The sequence below is a fragment of the Netta rufina genome, assembly GCF_964035555.1.
Source record: "Netta rufina genome assembly, chromosome: 6".
NCBI classification, from domain to species: Eukaryota; Metazoa; Chordata; class Aves; order Anseriformes; family Anatidae; genus Netta; species Netta rufina.
In genome coordinates, this window is record NC_140129.1 from 35,853,685 (window position 1) to 35,877,847 (window position 24,163).

A 24,163-nucleotide genomic window follows, 5' to 3' on the forward strand; every position below is an offset into this window, starting at 1 on the left:
TTCAAGGGACCATGTACAAATAAATTTGCTGTATATCAAGTCTGCATCTCCTATAGCACAGCCAGAGTGTGTGTGAAAGTAATGTGCTGTTGTCATCACCTTTGTCCTCCCATGCTGCACAATTTACTATAAGTTTTTGAAAACTTAATCTTTACAATGGAGTACATGGAAAATCAGATGTGGTTCCAGTTAAATTTCTCAACTATAGTAATTCTAACAAGTATGGTGATGGACTGGTAATCTGCAGACATCAAACACTGAAATAAGCAAAGACAAACAGGCATGTATAACCACTTAGCTTCTGTGAGTCATATCTTCTCTCAAATAGTATTTATAGCATTGGTGGTTTTGGCTGCAGACATCTGCAGATAGCTTGCAGGCAGATTTGGGGATTTTATGTATATTTAAATCTTTGCCTGACAACTTGCTCTTTCGTTTGTCCAAAACTCCAACAACAATATGAAAAAATGTCTTTTCAAGCATTTTTCTCAGTCTTTTTTTTGGCTGAGGCTGGTCAAATTCTTGCAGGTCTTTATGCTATTCATTCTCCAGCAATAGTTTATATGGTAGACTTCAGCCAATTCAGTCTTCTGCATCTCTCCTTCTGGACCATGCTGACAGGACATAAACCACTTAGTCTGCTCTGCCATGGCCCCTTCCCACTCCTGCTCTTGGAAGCGAGCAGGAAGTGGCTGTGTTCCTCATGGATGCTATTTCCCATCTGCAGCCTGAAGCTTTTCTCATCAGATGGTGTAAGACACAACTGCTTGAACACATGAAAGGAACCCAACAGGCTTAGGCTGATGGAAAGGTGAATGTAGCCTAGGGGCAGCTCTTACATCCCCGTTAGCTAGCAAGGAAAGGATCCTGGGGCTCTCCTCGGAGTCTCTATGGTTGCTGTGATTTCTTTCTCCCACTTCAAAGAACATGTGTTGTTAGTGGCTTGCTCTTTGTGCCTTGGTTCTCCATTTTGAGACAGGCAGTTTTGAAAGCATTCTGCTGTGCCTTGATTTTAGCAGTAAGGGAAGGCAATGAGTTGGCTTCCTTCCTGCTGAATGAGCTTCCAGAGATGCAGTGCTTGAGTTGGTGTAACACACCTCTGACAAAATGGAAAGAAAACTTCCTTTGCATGCCTTGGATCACAGAAAGATCTCCCCTTAGATCTCCCCTTTTATGCCACTCTTAATCTGTGCATTTCTATATCCACCTCATGGAACCTTTCTCTCTTAGGGAGGAGAAGTTTATTTTCAATAAAAACATCAAGTAAATCTTCTGTCACTTCCGGTAAAAGCTCTCTTCTGTTCAGAAAAGTGCTGCTAATACAACCTTGCACTTGGGATTTTCCCCTAGATGGTGATTCACTTCCAGTATTTGATCATTCTTCACTTTTTGTACCTCAGATTATCATTTGGGGTACTTGCTATAAAGCTCTCTTCCTAAGATTCTAATTTAAAGCTGTACTCTAGATGTGCCCTTAAACATGAGATTTGCTATGTGTTATCTCATTAGCCCACAGTAGGGAATTTGTTTCTAAATCTTCCTTACTGAACATGCTTCAAGATCATGGCGTGTCCCACAAAATTGCTCTAAGCTGGAAGTACCAGCAATAGCCCTTGCACTTCACTTCTGTGCCATTAATACTGTTACCTTTTTATTCACTTGTGTCCCCTGCAATATATTTCTGTAGTTTTCAGACACTGATTCAGATGGGATCTCCTGTGCTGCATGTCCCCTAGAGCTACGTGTGTCTCTCTGCTGGCTGAATACCTCTCTGGCTTTAGCTGCATCTCTCAGTGCATCTGCACAGCTCCTATTGTGATTCATATCACAGGTGGCACTTGAATCAAACCATAAGCATTTTTAAAGGTAATTGGAAGGTCGTTGCTGAGGTTAAGGAAATAATTCAGCCTCTTTATTTCCTGCAAAGTTGGTATTCTGTGTGTATGCTGGGGGTGAGGGGGATGTTGTGTGTGAAAATGTTTTTGTTTTACCATTTGTGATTGTTTGTTTGTACTGCTTCTGCTCCCCATACTCCTTCTCCTGGCTGAAACTTCTCCCCAGGATGATGTTCTCCCCTGGGCATATGTCTTCACATTTTTCCTTCCTTCTGGTCAATTCCATTTTATCTTCACTATTGCTGTAGGCAAGCTAGATCACTTCTTTTGCCTGCACCCACCCCCAATACCTTTCATACTAAGTCCAGCAAAGCATGTTCACAGACTGTTGTCCTTTTTTTTCTTGTTATCTCCATACACCTCCACTGAGCAAGGAGCTTCATGACACATACTTGCTTTAAGCCATCATGCCTCTTATGTGAAACACATTTTCACAGCCGTTTGGTAAATTCTGGCTATCACATTCATTATTCCTCATTTGCCACTGAAATTGTTGGCAGGGCTTGCTGGCAGTACTTGTCTGCATGGAAATACCAGGGCAGCTACAGCAACAGAGGTTTGGTATGGGCTGTGAGACTCCAGACAGAGACCTACACTCACTCAGGTGCTTGATGGGTGGTTTCCTGTGAGATTCTGGGGAGGGATGATATACATCCCTCTTCCCTTTCTCGTAGTTTGAGTCTGCGTGACATCAAACCTGGAAGCTAATCACACTGGTCCAACTGTTTGAGGAACTTGTAGCTACTTTCTGTCCCATAGCATGAAAAAGTTCTTCAACACAAAGAACTTTTTACTCATTTGTGTACAATTTATTGAGCAAAGATTTGATATGTCCCTTACCTAGTCCAGTTGTGAGATTTGGTCAGTGTGTGTTGGTGGTCAGTGTTCTTCATACGGTTTGTCACATGAGAACAAGACCATGCCAGTGGCATCTCACTGTCCTCTGCCATGGGAAGGGCTTGGGGCTCCTGGGACCAATGTTGGACCTTGTATCTTAGGACATGAAATAGTAGTGTTGTGTGTGCTGCTAAAATAAGGGAAAATGCAGAGTTTTAAGGAAAAGTACCTAAGTCACTTTTCTCACATGTTTTCTGGTGGGTGAAATTTCAGCTTTTTGAGTGGAGACTCTAAATTCTGAAAGCTGCCCATTTCTGTTCTTCTGTAATTTCATGTCTTAGGCTTCAGCTCAATAAAATCAGTTTGAGTTCTCTCCTTCAGTACCGCTTAGTGTCAGCAAATGTTTTGTAACACAATAACACTACTGCTGGGTTCTGTGACAATTCTGATGTTTAAAACTTTGAATTCAATTAGTTCCAGCCACTGACATACATTTTTTTTTATTATTAAAACTCATCTAATGCAGTTTTTCTCTTTCAGGCAAAGAGCAGAGGTGATAATTCTAACATTTTTAGCTAATGTGGATTCTAGTATGACAAAGGTCTTGCATTAATATTGCGATTGCTATATTCAAAAGCAACAAAGACCCAAGGAAGCATGTCTTCTCAAATCTTAAAATTTTTATATTGTAGTTCAGTCAGACACATGTATTATTCAGAAATCTATCTGGATACCATCCCCTCAAAGATTCATTCAGAGGACTGAGGAGACTATAGCTCAGTAAATGCATCATAGTAATCAAAACCAGCAAAGTCTCCTTTAAGTCAGAATTCACATTTAAAAGTACTTCTAGGAAGGACTGTTGCTTTTGTTTCTTGTTTAATTTAATCTATCTGAAACAGAGTAGAAAAAAATTACTGAATTCTTAAAGAATATAATATGCTTTTTTATCACCATAATATAATTGGGAACTATTCAATACTTTATAAAAATCACTCAGAACTTTATTAATAATCTCTATGAGTAAATTGGCTCCCTGCTTGATTTTTAATTTCTGATGCTAGGGAGAATATTTGATTTCCCTCTACTAAATGTGCTAACACACTGTTGGCTGTATTCCCCCTTTTCATATATCTGATATTCCGCTAGTGCAAGTGATATATGAGCACTTTGTGGTAATAGTTGTTCATAAGCTGATTTAACAGTTCTTAATTCAACTTCATTAGCCTTAGAGGGGTTGTTTTTCTGTGAGATCTCTTCCCAGGATTTAATTTAGCCTGCAGTGTTGTCTGCTGCTTGATCATACCTTCCTTTTGCCTGATCACGATGAGTGAAGCTATCCCTCATCACGATCGCCCTAAGGTTTGGTGTGGAGCTGCGTGTGGCTGGCTGGGCCTTGATCGGATTCACAGCAGTGCAGCCATTTCTCTTCTGCACACCCTTGTTGCTGCACCTTGTTTTCTGCTGTGAAAGTGAGCTCTGTCTCCTTCTGTTTTGACCTGCAGGGGTAATACAGAGGGACGTGTTGAAATTAGTGTATTCCCACTTGTGTCAAGTCTAAACGACTAACAAGGAAAAAATCAATTCAAGAAGAGCATGTGCACCTTCTGTCTTCAAATACCTATCAGCTGTAAATCACCTTGTGTTTGATTGACCAAACAGCCTGGGTTTTTCCACCCAAGAGTCTCTCTAATTGTGGCAACGGTAGCATTGAGTTCCCCACCCTGAGTGCTGCCCAGTTAAATTCAGAAAAAAAGAATGAGAAAAAACCTACAGGATTTTGTAACTTCAGCCTTTGCACCTGCACTCTTAAGTGTGATTGTTTAGATTAAGATTTTTTTTCCATGACTTTGATCTTAAAAAAAAAAATTGATGCTAGGTAGAAAGTGAACTTAGACTTGTTTTTTACAAGACAAGCCTTAAAGTAGTGAGGAGAAATCGTCTCCACTGTCAGTGGTACCAAAAATACAAGCTATTTAACATAAGAAAAATGTCACACTATTAGCCTCTAATACAATCATTACTTCGGTCAATACAATCATTATTTTTGGTCCTTTGTTGAAGTAAAAACCTCATTGATATTAAATATGAGAAGTTACTATTTTCATAGTAACAACTTTTCATAAGGAGTGTTTTTTTTCCCCACTGAGTTCTAAGAGACTGGTCCGTTAATAATGTATGGCATTGCTCATAAGTCACATATGCTTAATAATTAGGAAACATTTGTAATGAGTTGAAAAGGGTAAGAGAAAGCATCAGGGTATGTGAAATTCTGAAACTAGAGAAGACTGAGGCTAATAATTACCTGAGCTTCAAAAAGCTTTTCAAATTCTAACAACAAGTCCTACTTAAAATTAACAAGCATTATACAGAATAGAATAATGAAAAAAGTTCAATCTTATCAGCTGGGATAGAGTATCTAAATAGATGTAATGGGGTGGGGAGTGGAGGTAACCTTTATAGCTTCTGGAAAGGTTTTCTGAAGGAGACAGAGTTAGGTTTCCAACTATTACTGCAGTCTAACAGGGGCTAGCTGCTAATTCCCCTATTCCCCCATGCAGATCCTGGCCTCTGTGTGTATACTGTGAAATATTCTCCCTAACTGACAGTTTCACAATATATGAAGAATTTCAACTATGCAGGAGGGTTAAAACCTCCGAATTCTGCATTTCTGTGATGAAACTGGGAGTCACTTTACAATTATTCTTCATTTTGATTAAACATAGCCCTCAACACCATACCAAATATAAGTATTTTTCTCCCTTCCAGTGAGCTGTCAGCAGGAGAGCTCTGGGCCAAAGCAGGACCTTGCTGTGGTGCTCAGTATTAAGGGATTGGAGTGCAAGCAAGCAGTTTGGGACAGGCTTCATTAATAAAAATTCATTTCAACAGCATGCAAGCCCTCATTTCAGGTGGTACAAATGTAGAATAACATTGTCCTTCCATGTGAGTTTCAGTTTTTCAGCACATTTGTAAAACATCATGTAGAAATCAGCAATGGAGATATTGATTTATTTTTTTTCTTGGCATAAGTGCCAGTTAGATGACATGGATCAAGAAAAATATTAAATTCTGAACTCAACAGAAACCCAAGACTGGAAACAACTTTTGAGCCTGAGAGGATAATTTGAAGAAAGGCTGGAAGGAGGGGAAAAAGAAAACGGTGGCATCAGCCATTACCTCCAACTCCCCTCTTCCCATCTGTATTTCAAAAAATCCAGTACAAAATTCTCCAAGGAAATCTATTTCTCCATTCTTACACGATCCTCATTACTAAGTAAGTGAAAACATGTTAACGAATATATTCTCACCGCTCACCAGAGAGTTAGGGCAGTACTAAGCAGCATTTCTAGAGATGAGGGCTTGAGGCATGGAAAGACTAAATGACTCATCCGTGATCAGGCAAGTCTGTGATAGCAAAGAAAATTGAAACTCCTTCTCAAACTCCAGTCAGGGAGCCAAGAATATGCTATGTGAAGCAATGAGCATTTTTTCTGTTTTCTTTGGGGGGGGATTCTTGCTGTTCTGAATTTTGGCATTGAATCCAAAGAAGGGCAATGATGCTTGTGTGCTTCCAACAAAATTAATGCAATAAAGCTGAAACAAAACAATAATAAAAAAAAAAAATGCTGTTAGAAAACTGCAATAAAATTAATGCAGACTAGAATGCAAAGATTGTGCCCCAGCTGTAGAGCCTGGGGATCGAGTCTGTGCTCAGAGTTTGCAGGAAACAAGCTACTTTCAGGCTGGCTAAATTTGCATTCGAGGCATCCAGTGCCTGAATCCCATCCAGGTGGCAGGCAGTTTCCTGGCAACAGCAGTGGGGTTGTACCCCATTGAGGTGCAGTGGGTCTGGGAGGGTAGTAGTGCAAAAGCAGCCTTTCTTTCTCTTGCCTGCTCCTAGTTTTCAAATAGTACTTGCAACCTCCTGTTTTTTTCTCTCTCTGATTTGGCCTAATCAGGCAAAACTTGTAACTCTGTAATGTGTGGCCTATTTTGCTACTCTCTTCCTGTTGCAAGTATTAGGTGGTGTTTTTTTCCATGGTTAATCTACAGGTATTCACTTGATGCCACCAGGAAGCCTACATGAAATTTGTAAAGGAAGCTACCACCAGTTCGCCCATGTCACCCTCATCAGATTTTTATGCTGTCACTCAGAGAAAAAACAGCAGTCTGGTGATGAGTTAGCAGAGATCTTATCAGTCCACCTAGGGGAGGAAGATTTTAGGAATGAAGAAGCTTTTTAGTGGTAACCTTTGAAAAGACCTTTGTAAAGAAAAAGCTCTCTAATAGCTGCAAATATAGAAAAGAGCCAATAGGAGAATCAACACAGAATCAACAATTATGATAAATGTGGAAGTCATGCTGGGAATTCACACTTTGTAAATCTGAGTGAGGTAGCTTTGCAGGGTGATACAAGAGTTTGTTTATATGAGCTTGGCTTCTGGGATTTACTTCTGTCTGAACGTAGCAGCAGTAGGAAATGCTACTGCTCAGGACCTGAGGCCTGTCTACTCTTTCTATCCTTACTGCACTGTGGAGGAGTGCACCTCACTATCTTGATCTGAATTTTTGGTCAAGCTCAAGATGTTTCATATGTTTTCAGATGTATAGCATATTATGGAATATTTTTGGTCTTTGGGAGTTGGCCATGGAATTTATTTTATTTTTTTCATGTGCTTTTTGAAACATGAAAGCTGGGCAGAGCCAAACTCTGGATGTGGCACTAGTGGCATGGTACATCGTAATTTTCTCCTAGGTCATCACCACGATCAAGGCCAGATGTAATTTGTTCCCAGCTTCTGGCTGGACCCAGCCTGCAGACTTCTTGTTTTTCTTTTCCAATCTAATTCTAATGACTTTATGAGTTGTTTATTTAGCACATTTTCTGCTGATGGAAACGTATAGGAGATATGTGACCTCCATCCATTCTCTATGCCTTGATCCACCCCGGTAGTGTGCTTCTTGGTCTTATGCTTATATGGTCTTACAAGCCATAAGCACATGCAGTGAATGTAGAAGGGATGTGCCCTTCAGCCAGCCAGTTGTCATGGATGTTTGGGACTGCAGGAAAATGAGTTATCGTTGGCTTTTATATTGCTTTTCCTGCATGAATTTGCCTTTGTAGACAGAGTGTGTCTGTCTCAGTTCTGTGTTGTTTGTGAACTTTTCTTCTAACGATGAGAGCAGGGAAAAGTCTCATGAACTCCTTAACACTGATTCTTACTGATAGATAGAACAGTTGCATAAAAGCTCAAACAATCCTTGCCAGTATCCAGAAGCTTTTACAAAATAAAATGAGGAGTGAATGAAGAGCCTAGTTGCGGCACAGCAGCTGCATCAACCACTTTGCAGACTGTCCCCAAACTGCCTGTTTATGATTTAGCTTAATCCACAGTTTCATAAACATGGAATGGTTTGATGGTATATGCTCCTAGTATAGACATCATTGAAGTAACGCAAATACAATTTCTAGACAGCATTGTAACCTGATTATGGAGAGAAAACAAACGGATCCATACACAGTGAAGCCAGCTAGTGTGATACAAAGTACTACTAATTTCACACTGTATTCCTGTTGTAGCACTTTAGCATGCTTTCTCATGGACATAAAATGATTTCTCTCACGATGTAATGACAGGATGCTTCCAGTGCATTGCCCTGGATTGTGCAAGTTGAGCTGCATTAATAGTATTTCCCTGTTTTCCGTGTCGCTACTCAAGAGTTTCTATTTCTTCTTGCTGAGAAGGGAAATGAGACCCATGGTGCTTCAGGCAGTAAATTATAAATGAGTAGCATGATCGTCTGTAACTTCGACACAAAGGTCAAAGGAATTTTTTTTGTATTTTTTCTGTGTTCTTTAACTGGATCGTCTTTGATGTCTACGCTGCACATACATCATGATCATTATATCCCACACTCTTGCATCATTAATGTAACTACAAACGAGATGGCTCAAGTTATGAACAACTAGTGCTTCAGTCTAATGCATACGGATATGAAGGAGGGAAATGAGCTAAATAAAAATACTTATTGAAGAGATTGTTCCCTGGTGTAAATGCGCTTAAAGGGAGTAGGACTAAATGAGAGGGTACTGCTTCTTTCCGGAGTTATTTTCCAACACAGTAAGTCTTTGTTCATTGATTTGTAAAATAAGAGAACATTCTGGGGTAAAATAAAGAATTTGAAAAATCTTCCAGCAATATTTCGTTTTATGCTGACTTACTGCATGAAATTTAGCTAGTAACAGCTTTCTTTAAATTGTATGTTGTGCATTCAAAAATTATTTCTGTGCATAGACTGGAAAGCTGCAAAATTCCCTGGGAAAGTCTCAGTGCTTTCAAACGATGGAGGCATAGGTTTTGTTTGCGGGATACAACAGAGCAATGTGTTAACTTTATTTGAAAAGTTACTCTCTTACAGAATAAGGTTTGTATAGGTATGCTCACTCCACAAAAACCCCTCAGCTCTTCTGGTGCTAACTTACTCTCCTTTTTGACACGCCAACAGTGTGGCATGTCAATTTTTGATGCCAGATGGAGAGAGGTTTGCTGCAGAAGCACTTCAGGAGCACCTGGGTACCTGGGACAGGTGACCAGATGTTATCCTGGCACACACCGTGAGCGAGACACTGCTGGGACAGCCATTTTGATTGAAACTAGATGAAACTAGACAAGTGCTAAGTTTAGATACATCTGCAAATAAGGGGTAGTGGCTGGTAAAACGTTATTATAGTGGAATGATTGCAAAATGAGTCTCTTTTCCCCCCAGATGCACTAATTTTTAATATACTTCACAAAATGGGTTTTATTTGCAATGAAAATATTTTAACTCTGGAGTCCAGTTACCAAAAAGTCCAAGGTGTTTTAAATACAAGAGCATTGCAGGAAGCTTTTAAGATCCTTCCAAACCATTTTGCAAATATTATGGTTTGGAATTCCAGATCAATTTAGATCTTGGAGTCTTTGTTTTTTGAAGCAAGAATAATCAAAATGGTGACTGCATTTCAAAAAAACTCATTTTGCATGCAGAGTAACAACTCTTTAATAAGAAATTTTACTGCAGCATCTTAATGTGCAGTTTTATTGCCTATTATTTTTAGTGAGCATTTTTAAAGCCTTATGTTTGGGGTTTAACACCTTAGCTATTTCCCATCATAACAGGTTGAAATTTGGCATAGCAGTGGCAACCTTCATTTCAAATTTTTCACAGAAAATTATAAACACCAAATTGCTAATTTGTAAAGATTTTTAGATTCCACACTTTGAAGCCTGTCAACTTAAATGTCAAATAATATGACATCCATATGGACCATTAGATCAATGATAGTGTAGGACCAGAGCTGCCTCAAAGTGCACATCCTGTAGTGACACCTTTGAAGTTCTTGAACAGCCAAAAATTAAATAAAATTAAAAAAAAAAAAAAAAAAGTATGGTAGGAAAGGGCAAGACAGCTAAAACTGTCTTTAAAAAATCCTTCATTTTGTCAGTTTGGAAAAGTTCTGAAACTTCAGTTTCCAAGTTGTAAACATGATGCTGCGGCAGAGGTCTGATTTTAAGCCAGCTTCAGAGTTAGCATGTTTTGAACTCTAGAAGCACAACCAGAGTGCTTCTTATTGGGTTTTATTGGGGCAATATTCTGGTTGATGTTAATTTTATCTTTAACTGTAGGATGTAGTCCAAATAGAACATATTATTTTTCTCTCCTTGTTACCAACTAATAGTCCAAATGTATTTCACATGTTCTTCTGTTTAAAACTTTTGGCGTTCATGTATTGTGTCACTGATATTAGTAGTATGTTGTAGTAACATATAGTATTTAGAATCTACAGTGAAATGTCCTATGGATATTATACACTGCATATTAAATATCTGGAATATCTTTTATGATTCACATCATCAGTAACTGAGTCACTTGGGCAGAAGCTGCAATATATTTTATATTGGGCATATTCATTTTGGCAATATAATATCTCATTTGAAATGAATGTATATTGCACTATTGATTTTCATGGGTCTTAGAATAGTAAAAGCATCACAACAATAAAAAAAAAACATGCTTTTTTGTTTGGATGCAGCACTCAGAGCTGTTCATAGAAGTAAACATAAAACTGAAGTAATACAGAAATATGAAGTACTTTATTTTACACTATGCAGTATTCATAAAACAAGTCTTTAACTCAAATGTGGTCTTCATTCTGTAGAGCTAACCTCTTCTAGGCACACTGCAAAGAAATGTTACTGCTTTAGAGAGGCAATGCCTTTCTATTTCCTTGTTTACTTCCAGAAAGGCTGATCTAATATGAGTTTTACTTATAGTTTTTTTCTGTTAGAAATTTTGAACACTTGCCAGGGTTCATTCCTAACAGCTCTGCTACCCAGCATAGAGAAAACTGAGTAAAAGCTTTGAGAGAAATGTCTGTATGTCCATCCCTGGCAATTTTAGATGGTCAGAAAGGCATCAGAGGTGGCAGCTTCCTAATATTGTAATAGTATTGATGTATGGGAAATTTCAAGTAATACTGACGTGATTAGTCACTGATATTACCATCTAAGAAGTACAATATCAAATGGAGATGGGAAGAGAAAATTCTTGGATTTGCAATATTGACTTCATCTGCAGCATGGGGAGCTTCAGTGCCCTGGACACCGGGAGTTTCAGTGCATCCAGCTGCTTCAGAAAACCATTTGTAGTGATATCCTTGAATGTATTTTTCAAAAAAAAAAAAAAAAAAAAAAATTAAAATATTAATAATCTAATGCCACCTTAATTTAAAAGCTTGGATAAATGATATTCAAAGTAATTTTTTTTTTTTCTCTCCTGGAGATGATCTAAAAAGTCTTATTTTTTGGATTAAATTGGTTCATTTTTCATTTTAAATAATCTTTTTTGAATAATATGCTCAGTTCAAGAGAAGAAAAGTTTATTCCAAGGCTCACATTGTAAGGTAAAAGCAATGCCTGCACAAACTTCCTACTGAGCCCCTGTTGGCCGTCTGCTGCCCATCACTCACCTTCGCTTGGTGGGACGAAGTCAGATTTTATAGCACCTTTTAAGTTCCAATGTTCATTAAAGTAGGTTTAAGAAGGTTAAGCTTAATGCTTTGGAACAAAACAGAGGAAATATTTCTGTTCTATTTTTCATTTTGTAAAATGAATTCAGACAAAAAGGGTATTGTCAGGAATCAATAGTTAATTTGAAAGACGTGGTACATTTTATCATTCGTTGTTAAAGAGAAATTTCTAGACAATAAAATTATGTTTTTAGTTTTTCCTATTTATAGAATGTATTGTGTTTTTATGCTGTTGTTGGAATTATAATGTATTATTAGAAATATATTTCTTAAGCCTTAGATTGCTAATCATTTACTTTGCAAAATTTTAGGTTAATTGGCTGGTGGGGTCATGACTTCAAAACACGATTCCTCATGGAAAACAGTATGTACTTTTACACTTTCATTTACCTGATTTGACATATTTATATACAGCCAGCATAGTTTTTACAGAAGTTTGAGTAGGAAGGATAGACCTTTGTGCTTTCATGCTTACATTAAAGATATTAACCTAAACTCATCCTAAATATGTAATAGAGTGGCGTCAGTAAAATAAATGGAATAAATTAGGTCTCTGAGCATATGGGTCTGACTGTCTGTTTCCAGACATTTTGCTGACAAGATGCAGTTGTAGACTATGGATGGAAGTTTTGAATCTTTTTAAACTCATAAGCTCTGAGGAGTGAGATTCTGTTATTCACATGGGTAAACGTGAATCTTAGATATCTTACTTTGGGATTAGTTCCACTGGAATTAATAAGAAATGGTAAAAGCGCCTGACATAAGTTGTGCAATAGCTCTTGTGTTTCAGCATCTTTAAATCCTTTGCACTAATGATGGAGGGAATATAAGACAAAACCAAACCTGCTCTGAAATAAACTCAGTATTTATTGTCCCAAAGCACAATAAGAGATGAAGACTGTTTTCTAAATCTGCCAGCTATAATCTTCCTCTCCTTTTAAAGATATGGCAGAGAGACAACCCTGAGGGATCAGGAGGAAGAAAGGATCTTTTTGTTTTGATCAGTTGTTTTGGTTTCAGTATATTTATAATTTTCTGTGGCAGCCCCTACTGATGTGACTTTGGCTGGTGAACACCTCTCTAATAGTTTGTGTGGTCTTTGTTTTCTGACCACATGTAAGAGTGGCTTTATGGAACCTCAGAAGGGGACACAAATTACCTTGAAATACTGTTTGAAGAAGAAGAATGTTGCTTATTCATTTCCACAGACAGTTGCGAGGCAGAAGTTGGGCAATAATCATTATAAAATTAGCCAGTCTGCTGTGCATGAAGAGCATTTCCTCCACAGCATCCTCTTGCTCTGGTGCTGAAGCATGAAATATAAATGATGACACAGAACTTACAGCAAAGCTTTATGGCTTTATTAAATGGATTTTGTGAAATTTCACAGCCTAAAGTCTATGCAACTTCGATACGTGGCCTGAAGCTACACTTAGCTGCATATGCAGTCTCCCACGTGTCTCGTCAGTTTAATAAAGTCAAGGAACGTGATTCCCTGATCATGCACCGTGGCTTCTCATGAGCATGCCTCTGCTGACTTGGAATTTCTCTGGTTTATGCCAGTGGTAAAAGAGATTCAAGTGTAAAGGTGGTTTTAACACACACCATTTAAACAAATTAATTGCAGTTCTCTAGTTCCCATGAAGCCACTAATGAGGTCTTTCGCTGGATAAAATTGGGCTTCTCTCAAAGTTAAAAGTATTAGCTGTGAATAGATTACTATTTCCTTTTAATGAGTGATTCCTACAGGCCACGTTAGTGAAATATTTTATTGCATGAGGATGGACTTCAAGATAAGGTCTGATCCATTAAAAGGAAGAAATCAAAAACACTAATATAAGTTATTCATTTTCCAGAATTACAACTAAGCGAAGGAATTAATGGATTTCGGTTATCAAATCCTCCAATTTTACTGGTCTGTGCTCTGCAAGCTAGTTTAGAGGTAAGTAATTGCTTTATTTTGAGCCTGAATTTAAGAGTATAAAAAGTTAAAAAAAAATGTTATGGATTTTATTGCTGTGTCCCTTAAAAATAAATAAAATCCATAAAAGATAAAAAGCCAAAGGAATGAAAACAACAACAACAAAAAAACGCAAGAAACCAAGACTTGTAAAATCGAACTCATTCTTTTACTGTTCTCACAAATTTCGCTGTCATATTTAGGATCCATAAAGTGTGCATCTTCAGCTTTTGGACAGAGCTCAGCATTGGGCTTTTAGAGGCTCAATGCAAAGGGCAGCTTTTCCAATACAGACATTCAGAGCTTGCCTCTCTGCAACTTGTGTGAAGGACACTGATAGAGACTTTCCTAGGAAGGAATTGTGTAACTCTGGAAGGCTGCATGGAGAGTTGCTTCTACTTGTATTTCCCTGTGCCAAACAGACGAGCTCTTTTATGAAAAAGCAGATGGGGCTACTGGGTGTCCTCGAGTCCAACAGAACTGATGTGAATGTCATCCACTGTAGTCCCTTCCATCACAAACAGAAAAGACAAAGACTGTCTGTTAATGCTTCCTAAAAGGACAATTCATGAATGTGCTGTGGATCTGGACTTTTGCCTTTCATCTCTTCATTAGTTTTCTGGTGACCACAGGCTCAGAGCCTCACATGTATCCAGGCATAGAGTTTCTCTTATGGGTGGTTCACACCTGAAATGCTGGACTTCTGGTATTTGGGGATGAAAATGATGGTTGTACACAGACCTCCCTGTAGTAATTTTTTTCCTAAGCTGCTTTTCAAGCCAGCCTTGGTTAGCGTGGTTTTGCAGCAGCATAATGAGAGGAATTTATTTCTGCCAGCATTCCATTAATGTTAGTGTAACAGCAAAGCTGATGCTGGTACAAAGAGCAATGTCTGTACACTGTACATCCCTCTTCTTTATTTACTGAAAAAACAGTATTTTAAGCAAACAAAGTTAGAAAATTGCCAATTGTGCTCTCACCAGCTTACATGCAATGCTGAAGGACTGCAAAGGGCACAGCAATGTGTCTTATTCTGCCTGACAATTTATTTTGTTAGTCCTTAAACATCCAATATATTTTTAAACTTTATGTGACCTTCGAGATAAGCTGAAAGCTATTCTGCTATGACCCAGATTGTTAGTGCTCCAGTTTGTGCGGGTTGATGTCATTTAGCCCACTGCAGGGAGCCTCAAACAATGAGGGCTGAGCAGTTTCCATCGCCTCCCCTTTCCATGCCTGCATTACCTTTTGGCACAGCCAGGATTTCCCAGTGCTAATTGCTCTAATACAGTGGGAAACAAAATAGTTTTCATGTCTGGCAAGAGATGGCTAGTGAAATTGCATGCCACCTTCACTGGGACACATTAAACAGAAGGCAGTGTTTCCAATGGAAACAATGAAAACTGCAAGTGTTAATGCATGTTATTCCTCAATAATGCTTAAAGTGACTGTTATGGCAGTAGCTGCTCCCTTTTATGGAAAAAAGGGGAGCGCTCTACAGCCCCATTTAAAAGATCTTTTTCCCAAATTTCACCCAGGAGGCCAAATATTCCTTGTGCAAAGCCTGAGCAAACAGATTTTTGTGTGCAGCCTAAGGAGCTCCATCCCTCACACTGCTGCAAAGCCCAGAGGAATAGGAGACAGGTCTCCATTTTACCTCCGGTAACAAGCTAAATGGTCATGTGCGCACTCTGCCAGCCTGCATGGTGAGGGAAGCATCTCTGCATTTTTGTTGACCTGTGCAAGTAATAACTGCTGGTGATAACTCTGGTCCCTTTCACATTCGTTTCTGTGGCTGCAAAGTCTGTCTTACAGCAGCCATATTTTGTTAGCTCAGAATAGAGAAAGGAAATGTAGGGGCTTTTGATTTTGATAAATTCCAGATGCTTCTGGAAACCAAACTTTGTTGTATTTGGAGTGGAACTTCTTAGTTACCTCTTTATTCACTCTTTGAGGTGTGTATGAAATAATTATCTCTGAGCATATCAATAATGTTAAAAGAGTGTCTTCTTCGGTCAGGAACAGTGATGTTCTGAGAGGTACAATCATAGATTTTTGTGCAGGACCTCAGACTTGCCTTTGATTTTGCAGCTGCAGTAAGCAGAGGTATAATAGTCTTAGAAGCTATATCACAACTACGTGCTGCAATCTAATTTGTAGAGATGGTCAGGTACTTAGATGTCTATATTCTCTTGCTTTTTCCCTGCAACCACTTGCAAGGGAAAAGGGAGGGCTTGGGGAAGACAGGGATTAGTTGTTTCCAGGGTCACATTTTCCATTTTTCTCTGTAATTGAACCTTTCCATAAGTACAGGCAGGAGAGGAGCAGGAGCTTCCTGGCCCTTTCCCCTTCCCAAACTGTTGTGCCACATTGTTTGTACTTGTTTGTCTGACAAAGCAACTGCTATGCTTAAGCAATCACTTTTTCACATTTCATGATGTTCTAACATATTTTTTTTTTGAGCTCACCAGTCCTTGTAGCTAAATAAAAGCACAGAGCTATTAAGCTTGAATCAATTTTTTTCTTCATATGAACTAGCAAAGACGGAATTTAAAACACTTCCTGTTCAGTAGGTAAAACAGTAAATAAAAACAAATTTTCTGTCTCCAAAAGTAAGTTCGTAGATTAGTCATGTTTGTAAAGCCTTTGGCTTTACCTGAGTCACAAAAAAATTGTATGTGATTTTTGTTTGATGCAGTCCTGTTGTATGTATAGAAAATTTATGGATCACCTTCAGATATGCAAATGGATGCTCTCTTAGGAAACTGTTTTTTTGTGCAAATTCATTTATGTTAGATGTGTATAGAAATCCTTAACAGCAGACAGAATTGTCTTTCATTATCTAAAAGTAATAATGTTGTCCTGTGTATCCGAAAGCCATATCTTGTGATGTGTATGTACAGTATCTATCTGATATTAGCACTTGGTTTCAAAGGTAGTATGCATGGAGAAATCTGCTACCTAGCAAAATAGGAATGACAGAGTCCAATCCCCAAGTTACCAAAACTATCTAATTTATTTGAAAAGTCAGAAATGGCCTTGATCATCTTTGCTCTCTTTATATTTTCTGTAGCAATGCATTCCATAATAACGATTTAAAATCATTACAGGTTTTTGGTCAAACTACAATGAAAGCATTGAGAAGAAAATCTATTCTGCTTACTGGGTACTTGGAATACCTGATAAAACATTACTACAGTGAGGATAAAACAAATCCAGAGAAGCCCTTTGTAAAAATAATCACACCACCTCGGGTTGAGGAAAGAGGATGCCAACTCACATTATCTTTTTCCCTTCCAATCAAGTCTGTGTTTAAAGAGCTGGAGAAGAGAGGAGTAGCTGTGAGTAAATCAAACTTCATCTTGTTCACTGTTTTGTGAGCATATGCCATACCAAAATAATAATTTGCCTTTCATTCATGTATAATCTCATATAAGGCCAAAAAAGACTTGGAATGATGAAAATTGCTTACGTAGCAGCTACGATCTTTAGCTGCACAAATGATCAAGCAAGTAGTGCTATTTTATAAATTATTTGTTAGTCTTCAGGTGGTCCTTTCTCTATGGATTAATTTCCGATATTCTGTGAGTGGCACCCAGCAGTCACTGCTGAGGGGTAAAGCTGCTTTCGTGTTGCATGATAGTGCAAGCATTACAGGTTTGAAGGATAAAGGAGAAAAACTGGAAAAACAAAAAATGAGCATGTCAGAAAAACAGAAATTTGCACCTGAAATGTGAGGTCCCAGGCCCATTTGGCAGCTCCTCACTTATTTGCCCTCCAGCAGTGAGCAGAGCTCAGGTGGCCCCACAGCTCCTATGCCTACAGCCCAGTACTAGCAAGGAGATCTCAGCCTCCACCATTCCCTTTCCTGAACTGCTCTTCACAAGGCATCAGGCTGGCCGAATTAAAATGGTGTCATGTCCTTAAAGGTGTGTTTTAGTGCTTGAGTAAAAGAGGCCACTGACTGGTGGTGCCACATAACGGCATGGTTACTGGTGTCAGTGCTGCTCAAAACCTATAAAAGCTAAATTTAAGATTATACATTTGGTGACTTAGAAGGTGAGGCTGATAACGTAATGCCATATAAATGATATATGAGTTTTATTTCTGCTGGTGACTCATGTTCCCAAAGGGGCAGCTCTTATAGGCAAAATATGCTGCTGTTTTGGTGCTGCCAGGGAATTCCAGGAACTGCTGCTTTTAAGAGGGCACAGGGCCTTATGCTGTTGGCTTGTCTTCACAATGCAGTAGTGTGCTTCAAATATGAGAGATTATTCTATTCAGCAAAATGTTTAAATTCACAGAGGAGAGAAAGAAAAATACTGCAAGCCCTGTGGCATTACTTGTATCCATAGAATAAGACACCCTATCTTACTGGGAGGGACGTTTCTATTTTGCAATAGTGTTTCTGTCACCTGTACACCTCATCAGTCATGGGTTGCTGTAGGTTCCAGGGTACACCTTAAATAAATTACAAGGGTGGATAGCTAGTTCTGAGCCATTGAATGGCGCTACCAGAGTCCTGCCTGTCCCAAACCTTGCATTCTTTTTTATTGACCGCACACCACTCTCCTTGCTATATTCTTCACAATAATGCTCCTCAAGGTAGTTTCTTTGGTGTCCCAAAGTTTTCACATGTCTGCATAAATACTGTTCTTCCTTGGTGTAACTCTGTGAAGACAAGGATGACACTTAAAAATATGGCTTAACAAGTAAATTAGTGACCTGAATTTACTAATCATTCCCTTTCTATTTTGCAGTGTGACATGCGAGAACCAAATGCCCTTCGCGTTGCCCCAGTTCCTCTCTACAATTCTTTCCATGATGTGCACAGATTTATTGAAATCCTGGGATCTGCAATTACATCTTCAAAACAAACAGCAAACAATACTGCGCTATCTGGTTCTTATTGATGGCTCAGCTGTATCTTTTAATCTATTTCTGACTAAGATGCATTTATCCCGCTGAGCGATTCCTTGCTTCGAGTAGACTAAGCTATATCCCATGCAATTTGCAAAAAAATGACTGTGCTTGAATAGTTATTTACAACAGACATAGTTTTATTAAAGCTCATATTTCCACTCTGCTTTGACTTTGACTTCATGAATTAGTATGCTTTGTATATTTTAATGGGGTTTTTCTTAAACATTTTATGTAGTTTTATTACATTAGCTTTGAGAAGCGTGGAAGAATTGCTATCAACTAGAATGAAAAAAAAAATCCCTTCTTTATTGTAAAAATGATGCATAATAAAAAGTGGAAAATAGACAAATCACTAACAGTTAAAAGATACAGTCCAATTTACATTTTTAATTTATCGGTCCTATTTAAAGTACGTGGTTTACTAGAAGACTGAAGTTGAACAATCAGTTGTTTAAAAATTGCTGCATACTGACTTTTTCAAAGGGTCCCCAAATTTGGTTAATTAATGATATAATTGAAGAATGACTTTACACTACAGATACCTTCTTTCCTGTGATACAGCTGCCTAAACCAATACATCTTCTCTTTATATTTCTAGGTAGTCATTTTGAAGATGATAGTCTTGAGAAAGCCGAGAATGATTTTAAATTCATGTGACCCAGTGTGCTGCATGAGCACTTACCAAGGTTTTAACAAGGCTTATTTCGGATTAGGCAAAATGAACTCTGGATTGTTTCAGCAGCAGCAAAATATCCCACTGTTAACTTAGTGTGGCCCAAATTTTTACAGAGATTTGCACTAAACGGCTAGGAGCAGTGAAGAAAAACTGCTTACATTTAACCAACGCTTTACCCAGAGTAGTTTTAAGACATAAATAAAACCTCAGTGTACTTGGCTACTGAACACCTAAATTTCTCGCTATTCAGCTTGCACCTTTTTCTTCAAGAATCAGCTATCTGTAAGCCTTTCTTTCTGATGATTATTGGTTTGATACACTTAGAAAATTACTGTTGGTAGTACTTTTTATTCCACTCTAAGGAAAAAGGAAGAAATTTGGGCTACTCCAAAATGTTTTGTCTCAGCGGCATTTTTGCAGTTTGACATTCTTGCACTTTTTGAGCATCTCCCAGTGTGTGTTGGGGCTCCTGCGGGGGGAAACATTTGCAGTGTCTGCCTGCCCTCTAAAATTCCCTAAAGAAGGGTAGTTTTAAAAGACCTGCCACAATAATACCTATTTCATCAGTTGTAGCATGTAGAGGAAAGCTGAAAGGACTGCAAATAAAGCATTAGTTGGTATTTTTAGCAACTATGAAAAGTTAGAAGAGCTTCTTACACGAGAATATTGTTATAAAGAATAGCACAGGAGTCTTAATCACTGGGAAAGCTCTGGCTCACTCAAGAGGTTTTGATTGCATTGACGTCATCTGTCCTTGATTCAGCTGAGACTGTGCCATTGTGTTGCAGACCAGGTATCTGTGTTTCAGTAGCTGGGGTTTTATTTTTGTATGTACATCTGCAGCACAGCTACTTTCATCTGCTAAGTGACACAATTTTAGAAAAGGCCAATTTTCCATAGCGTGACTGTTGATGAGAAAAGCACTGAATATGAAACTGTGACAGTCCATAGTAGTGAAAAGTAGTTTATTTCACTGCCAGTATATTTCAAGCACTTGTGCTTCTACTCAGCTCTGGCTAACACTCACATAGGTCTTTACTGTAAAATTAAGCAAGCTTTATATAAATCCAGATGTTACACTAGTCATATTATAAAATACCTTATTTAGATTTCAGCTGCACTTTTGTTGTGAGGCAAACCCAAGAAGAGTAAGCACATCCAAATCCCTTTCTAAATAGCATCTAGACATCAAGTTTGGACAAGCTTTATTGGATGTTATGGGGAGATAAATGGTGAATTTACAGGTTTCAGCCTGGCAAAGCAGTTTGGCATCTGCATTAAATTCACTAACTGAAAAATCCTTGTATCTCTGATTGTGGAAAGTGAACTATGTAGGGTAGGTAAAATACTTCCTGAATCTAGACAGTCTGGTTCTTGAGAGGTATATTATTAATAAACAATCATAAATATATTTAAATATATATTAATATATTTAAATATTTATATATATATATATATATATAAAGTGTTTTGTTTGAGGAATTTCATAAAAACGAGTCAGTCAAAATTCACAAATTTCAACTTTGCTGAGTTACTTTTTCTTTTACCTACGAGCTGTGAAAATAAACATGACTCCTTGCTTTTATATGCATAATACATACATTCAGAAAATGTTTTCCTTGAAGTGAGGAGAATGAAACAAAATGACAGCATAAGCACTAGTTTTACATGTTCTTTCATTAGTTCTCGTAAAGTTTTGCAAAATGAATAATACTGAAAGTTAACATTAGGTGTCAGTATTTTACATATTATTTAGTGAGAGAATATCAAGTGAAAGAGATTCAGTACAAAAAGAAAATAGCCTGCTTTTTCTAATGCTCTAAGTTATCACAGTTAGAGTAATATCAGGAATAATTATGTGTGAAATAATTAATTGTATATACCCTAAATGTTTCCTGGTAGTTACATCTCTGATTTAAAATTCAGCATTAAGTACTACCGCTTTCTAATTGTGCTAACATTGAGTTCTTGGATTGTCTGAAGAAATTACATTTTTCAAATTAAACTGCAACACATGAGTGTCTGTAGATGACAGAAACTTGATACCTAGGTAGAATGAGAAAAAGTCTGAAAAATACAGATAAACATGACTATATAGATCCCTGGTTTTATGTGATCTTTTTCAACACAGCACAATACAATACTGTACAGATCTCTTAAATTCATTATAACCATTAAAAAAACAAAAGGAGGGGAAAGGGAGTTGGGGGGGAGGAATACTATTTTTGCATTTTTTTACTCTGTTTTGGCAAAGGAAGACTAGAAAAAAAGACAGTCCTCTTTCCTAAGGAGAAAATGATGGTTTTGTTTTCCAAAAGAACAATATACTTTGAGTGAAGAAAAAGGTATAGAAGTTATTTATTTATTTATTTATTTATTTTTATTCGAGGTTTGTTGCATGATAGAGAATGAGATGGGATCCTTTGAAGAAGTGAAGATGTAAAATAGTGGGAGTCAGTCTGACTACTTCAGAATCCACTCTGCTTTCATTTTATCAGCACATTATTAGCAAGAAGAAGATGATAGATTAAATAAAAATGAAAAGAGAAAGAAAGGTATATATATAAACTAACTTGGCCCTAAATGTGTTGTCTAGAGGGAAAAAAAATATGGAAAATAATGAAAGAAATAATTAACTTTTTACGCTATGTTATGTTGTTACAGTTTTGTTCCCAAATACAGCAGGACATAGGTGGGAATTACCCATGAAATGCTAGTATAAGAGGTAGGGATAGGTCTCGGTTGTGTCCATAAAGCTGAAAAGAGACATCTATTTCTAAATCCCCAAAGGGGCTCTGCAGGATTTGCAGACATCAAAGCGGTGGCAGCAATATAATGAAGACATGGCCAAAGTAGGTAAGTTATTACATATATTCACTTATAAACCCCACTTTTAATTCCAGATCCAATCAACATGTCATGATCTGACTTGTTTAAGGGTGCGCTGACCTGCTCAGAGTCCTTTAAAAATCTCCGTAGGTTCTCATCTGAACCTCTGAGCATGTGAGCCAATGAAACCATGTTTCTGAAAAGCTACTCACACTTTATGACTAGCTGAGAGATAGTTTTGCATCATAAACCTAAACTTTTGTCAATATTTGTGAAATATATTTAGAAAGCTTATTCAGAAATGAGTAAGTTATAGATCAGTAATTTATACTTTTTTATATTCCAAGTTTTATTACCTAAACTTACTCTTCTAAGCAACATTTTATGTTTCTAGTTAAATATAAGTGAGAATTGATTGGAGCATTTCTCAATGGAATTCTATCTTTATTTCATCATAATTGCTTCATATTTGAATAATGACAGATGAACTACTTCATTCAATTGCCGTTTTAAGGCTTTGAAGTCACAATAGCAGCAAAGGATTTAAATCCTGAAGCCATTATTAAGTCAGAGAAGACATCAGGGAAAAGAAAAACTTATGGTGGTGTAATTTTCTAGACAGAAAAATGCTTCTGCAGTTGCACTTTTTTTTTCTTTTATCTTTTCTTTCTTTCTTTCTTTCTTTCTTTCTTTCTTTCTTTCTTTCTTTCTTTCTTTCTTTCTTTCTTTCTTTCTTTCTTTCTTTCTTTCTTTCTTTCTTTCTTTCTTTCTTTCTTTTTCTCCATCTTCATCTGGACATTTTGCTGTTGTTAAGAGGATCCACTAAACTTCAACAAAATGAAGTGGCCACAAGTTCTAGCAAAACAAATGGTTTCTATCCACTCTGGAAGAAGACATTAGAAAAGCTGAATGAGAATCCACACTCTAAGTAAACTTCTGTAGTTATTTTGTTATGGAGCTAGCTACAAATCATTTAAAATTCTAGGCAGCTGCAATACTGTATTTCACCAATAAAGAGTTCATTAGATCTTTTTTCTCTCTGACATTTACATCGAGTCCTGCGTACATGTTAATACTCCAAGGTATGAATTTCAAAGTTCCCTTTATCTTTGTGTACAGTTTTAAGCAATTAATCAAGTGATAAAAAATAGCTTTAAAAATATGAAACGAATCATGAATTTAAAGTATATGTTCAAAAAAGTTGCTATATTATAATTTGTGGAGGACAGGGCCTCTTATCATCTGAGCTAAGTGCAGTTCTTTTTTTAAAAAAAAACTTTTTATTGAAAGATTTTAAAGAGATGATCAAGTTGTTAAAACATGACCAAGTTTTATATCCAATATAGTTATTTCTCCTAGGAGGCTACATCAAAGTGGAAGACACACACAAATTTTTTGAATTTTATTTAATATGTTTAAAATTACTCCCATGTGGGGTAAGATTTATATAGACTTCTGAAATAAGCATGGGGCCACACAGCTCTGAAAACCTTTCATTTGAAATAAAAACAAATAGCAGTCTTACCATCACAGTTTCAGGTGCAAATATAAAAATGTATAGGAAAACTTTTCCAACTCTTTCTTTGTAACAGAGCACACACTAGAGATGACACTGCAGATTGAAAGGAATTATGTCTTCTGGGACTCTACTTGCCTGGTAGATTATAGATTGTGTAGATATTCGTACAGGCTGCAGCCTAACTCATGGGTTCCCTTTTTGCAACATAGAGTAAGTGCCCTGATCCTGAAGAGATTGTCTTGAGTGGGACAAGTGTTCCTGTACATTTGTGGTAATAGAGTATGAATCAGGCTTCCTGAGACCAACTTGCACCTTTGCTGCTTTGCAAATTTGCCTGGTGCCTTGGTTTACTATCTAGGAGGAAGCATGATGTGGTGGTGGTTCTTGTAAGGAGAACTGGCAGAAGACATCTGCAAAATTTACACTGATTCTTGAGCACAAGATGTTAAGA

The 24,163-nt window shown here is 37.5% G+C and overlaps 1 protein-coding gene across 1 annotated transcript in view; it reads left to right on the top strand.

The window, feature by feature from the left end:
* Positions 1-18,678, top strand: part of KYNU (kynureninase) — a gene marked incomplete at its 3' end in the record, with an annotated part of 57,078 nt that extends 38,400 nt beyond the window's left edge. Inside the window, 4 exon segments of the mRNA XM_084289001.1 lie at positions 12,117-12,169; positions 13,662-13,747; positions 16,876-17,106; positions 18,526-18,678. Coding sequence (XP_084145127.1) covers positions 12,117-12,169; positions 13,662-13,747; positions 16,876-17,106; positions 18,526-18,678 — 523 coding nt within the window.
* Positions 18,679-24,163: the final 5,485 nt, after the last annotated feature.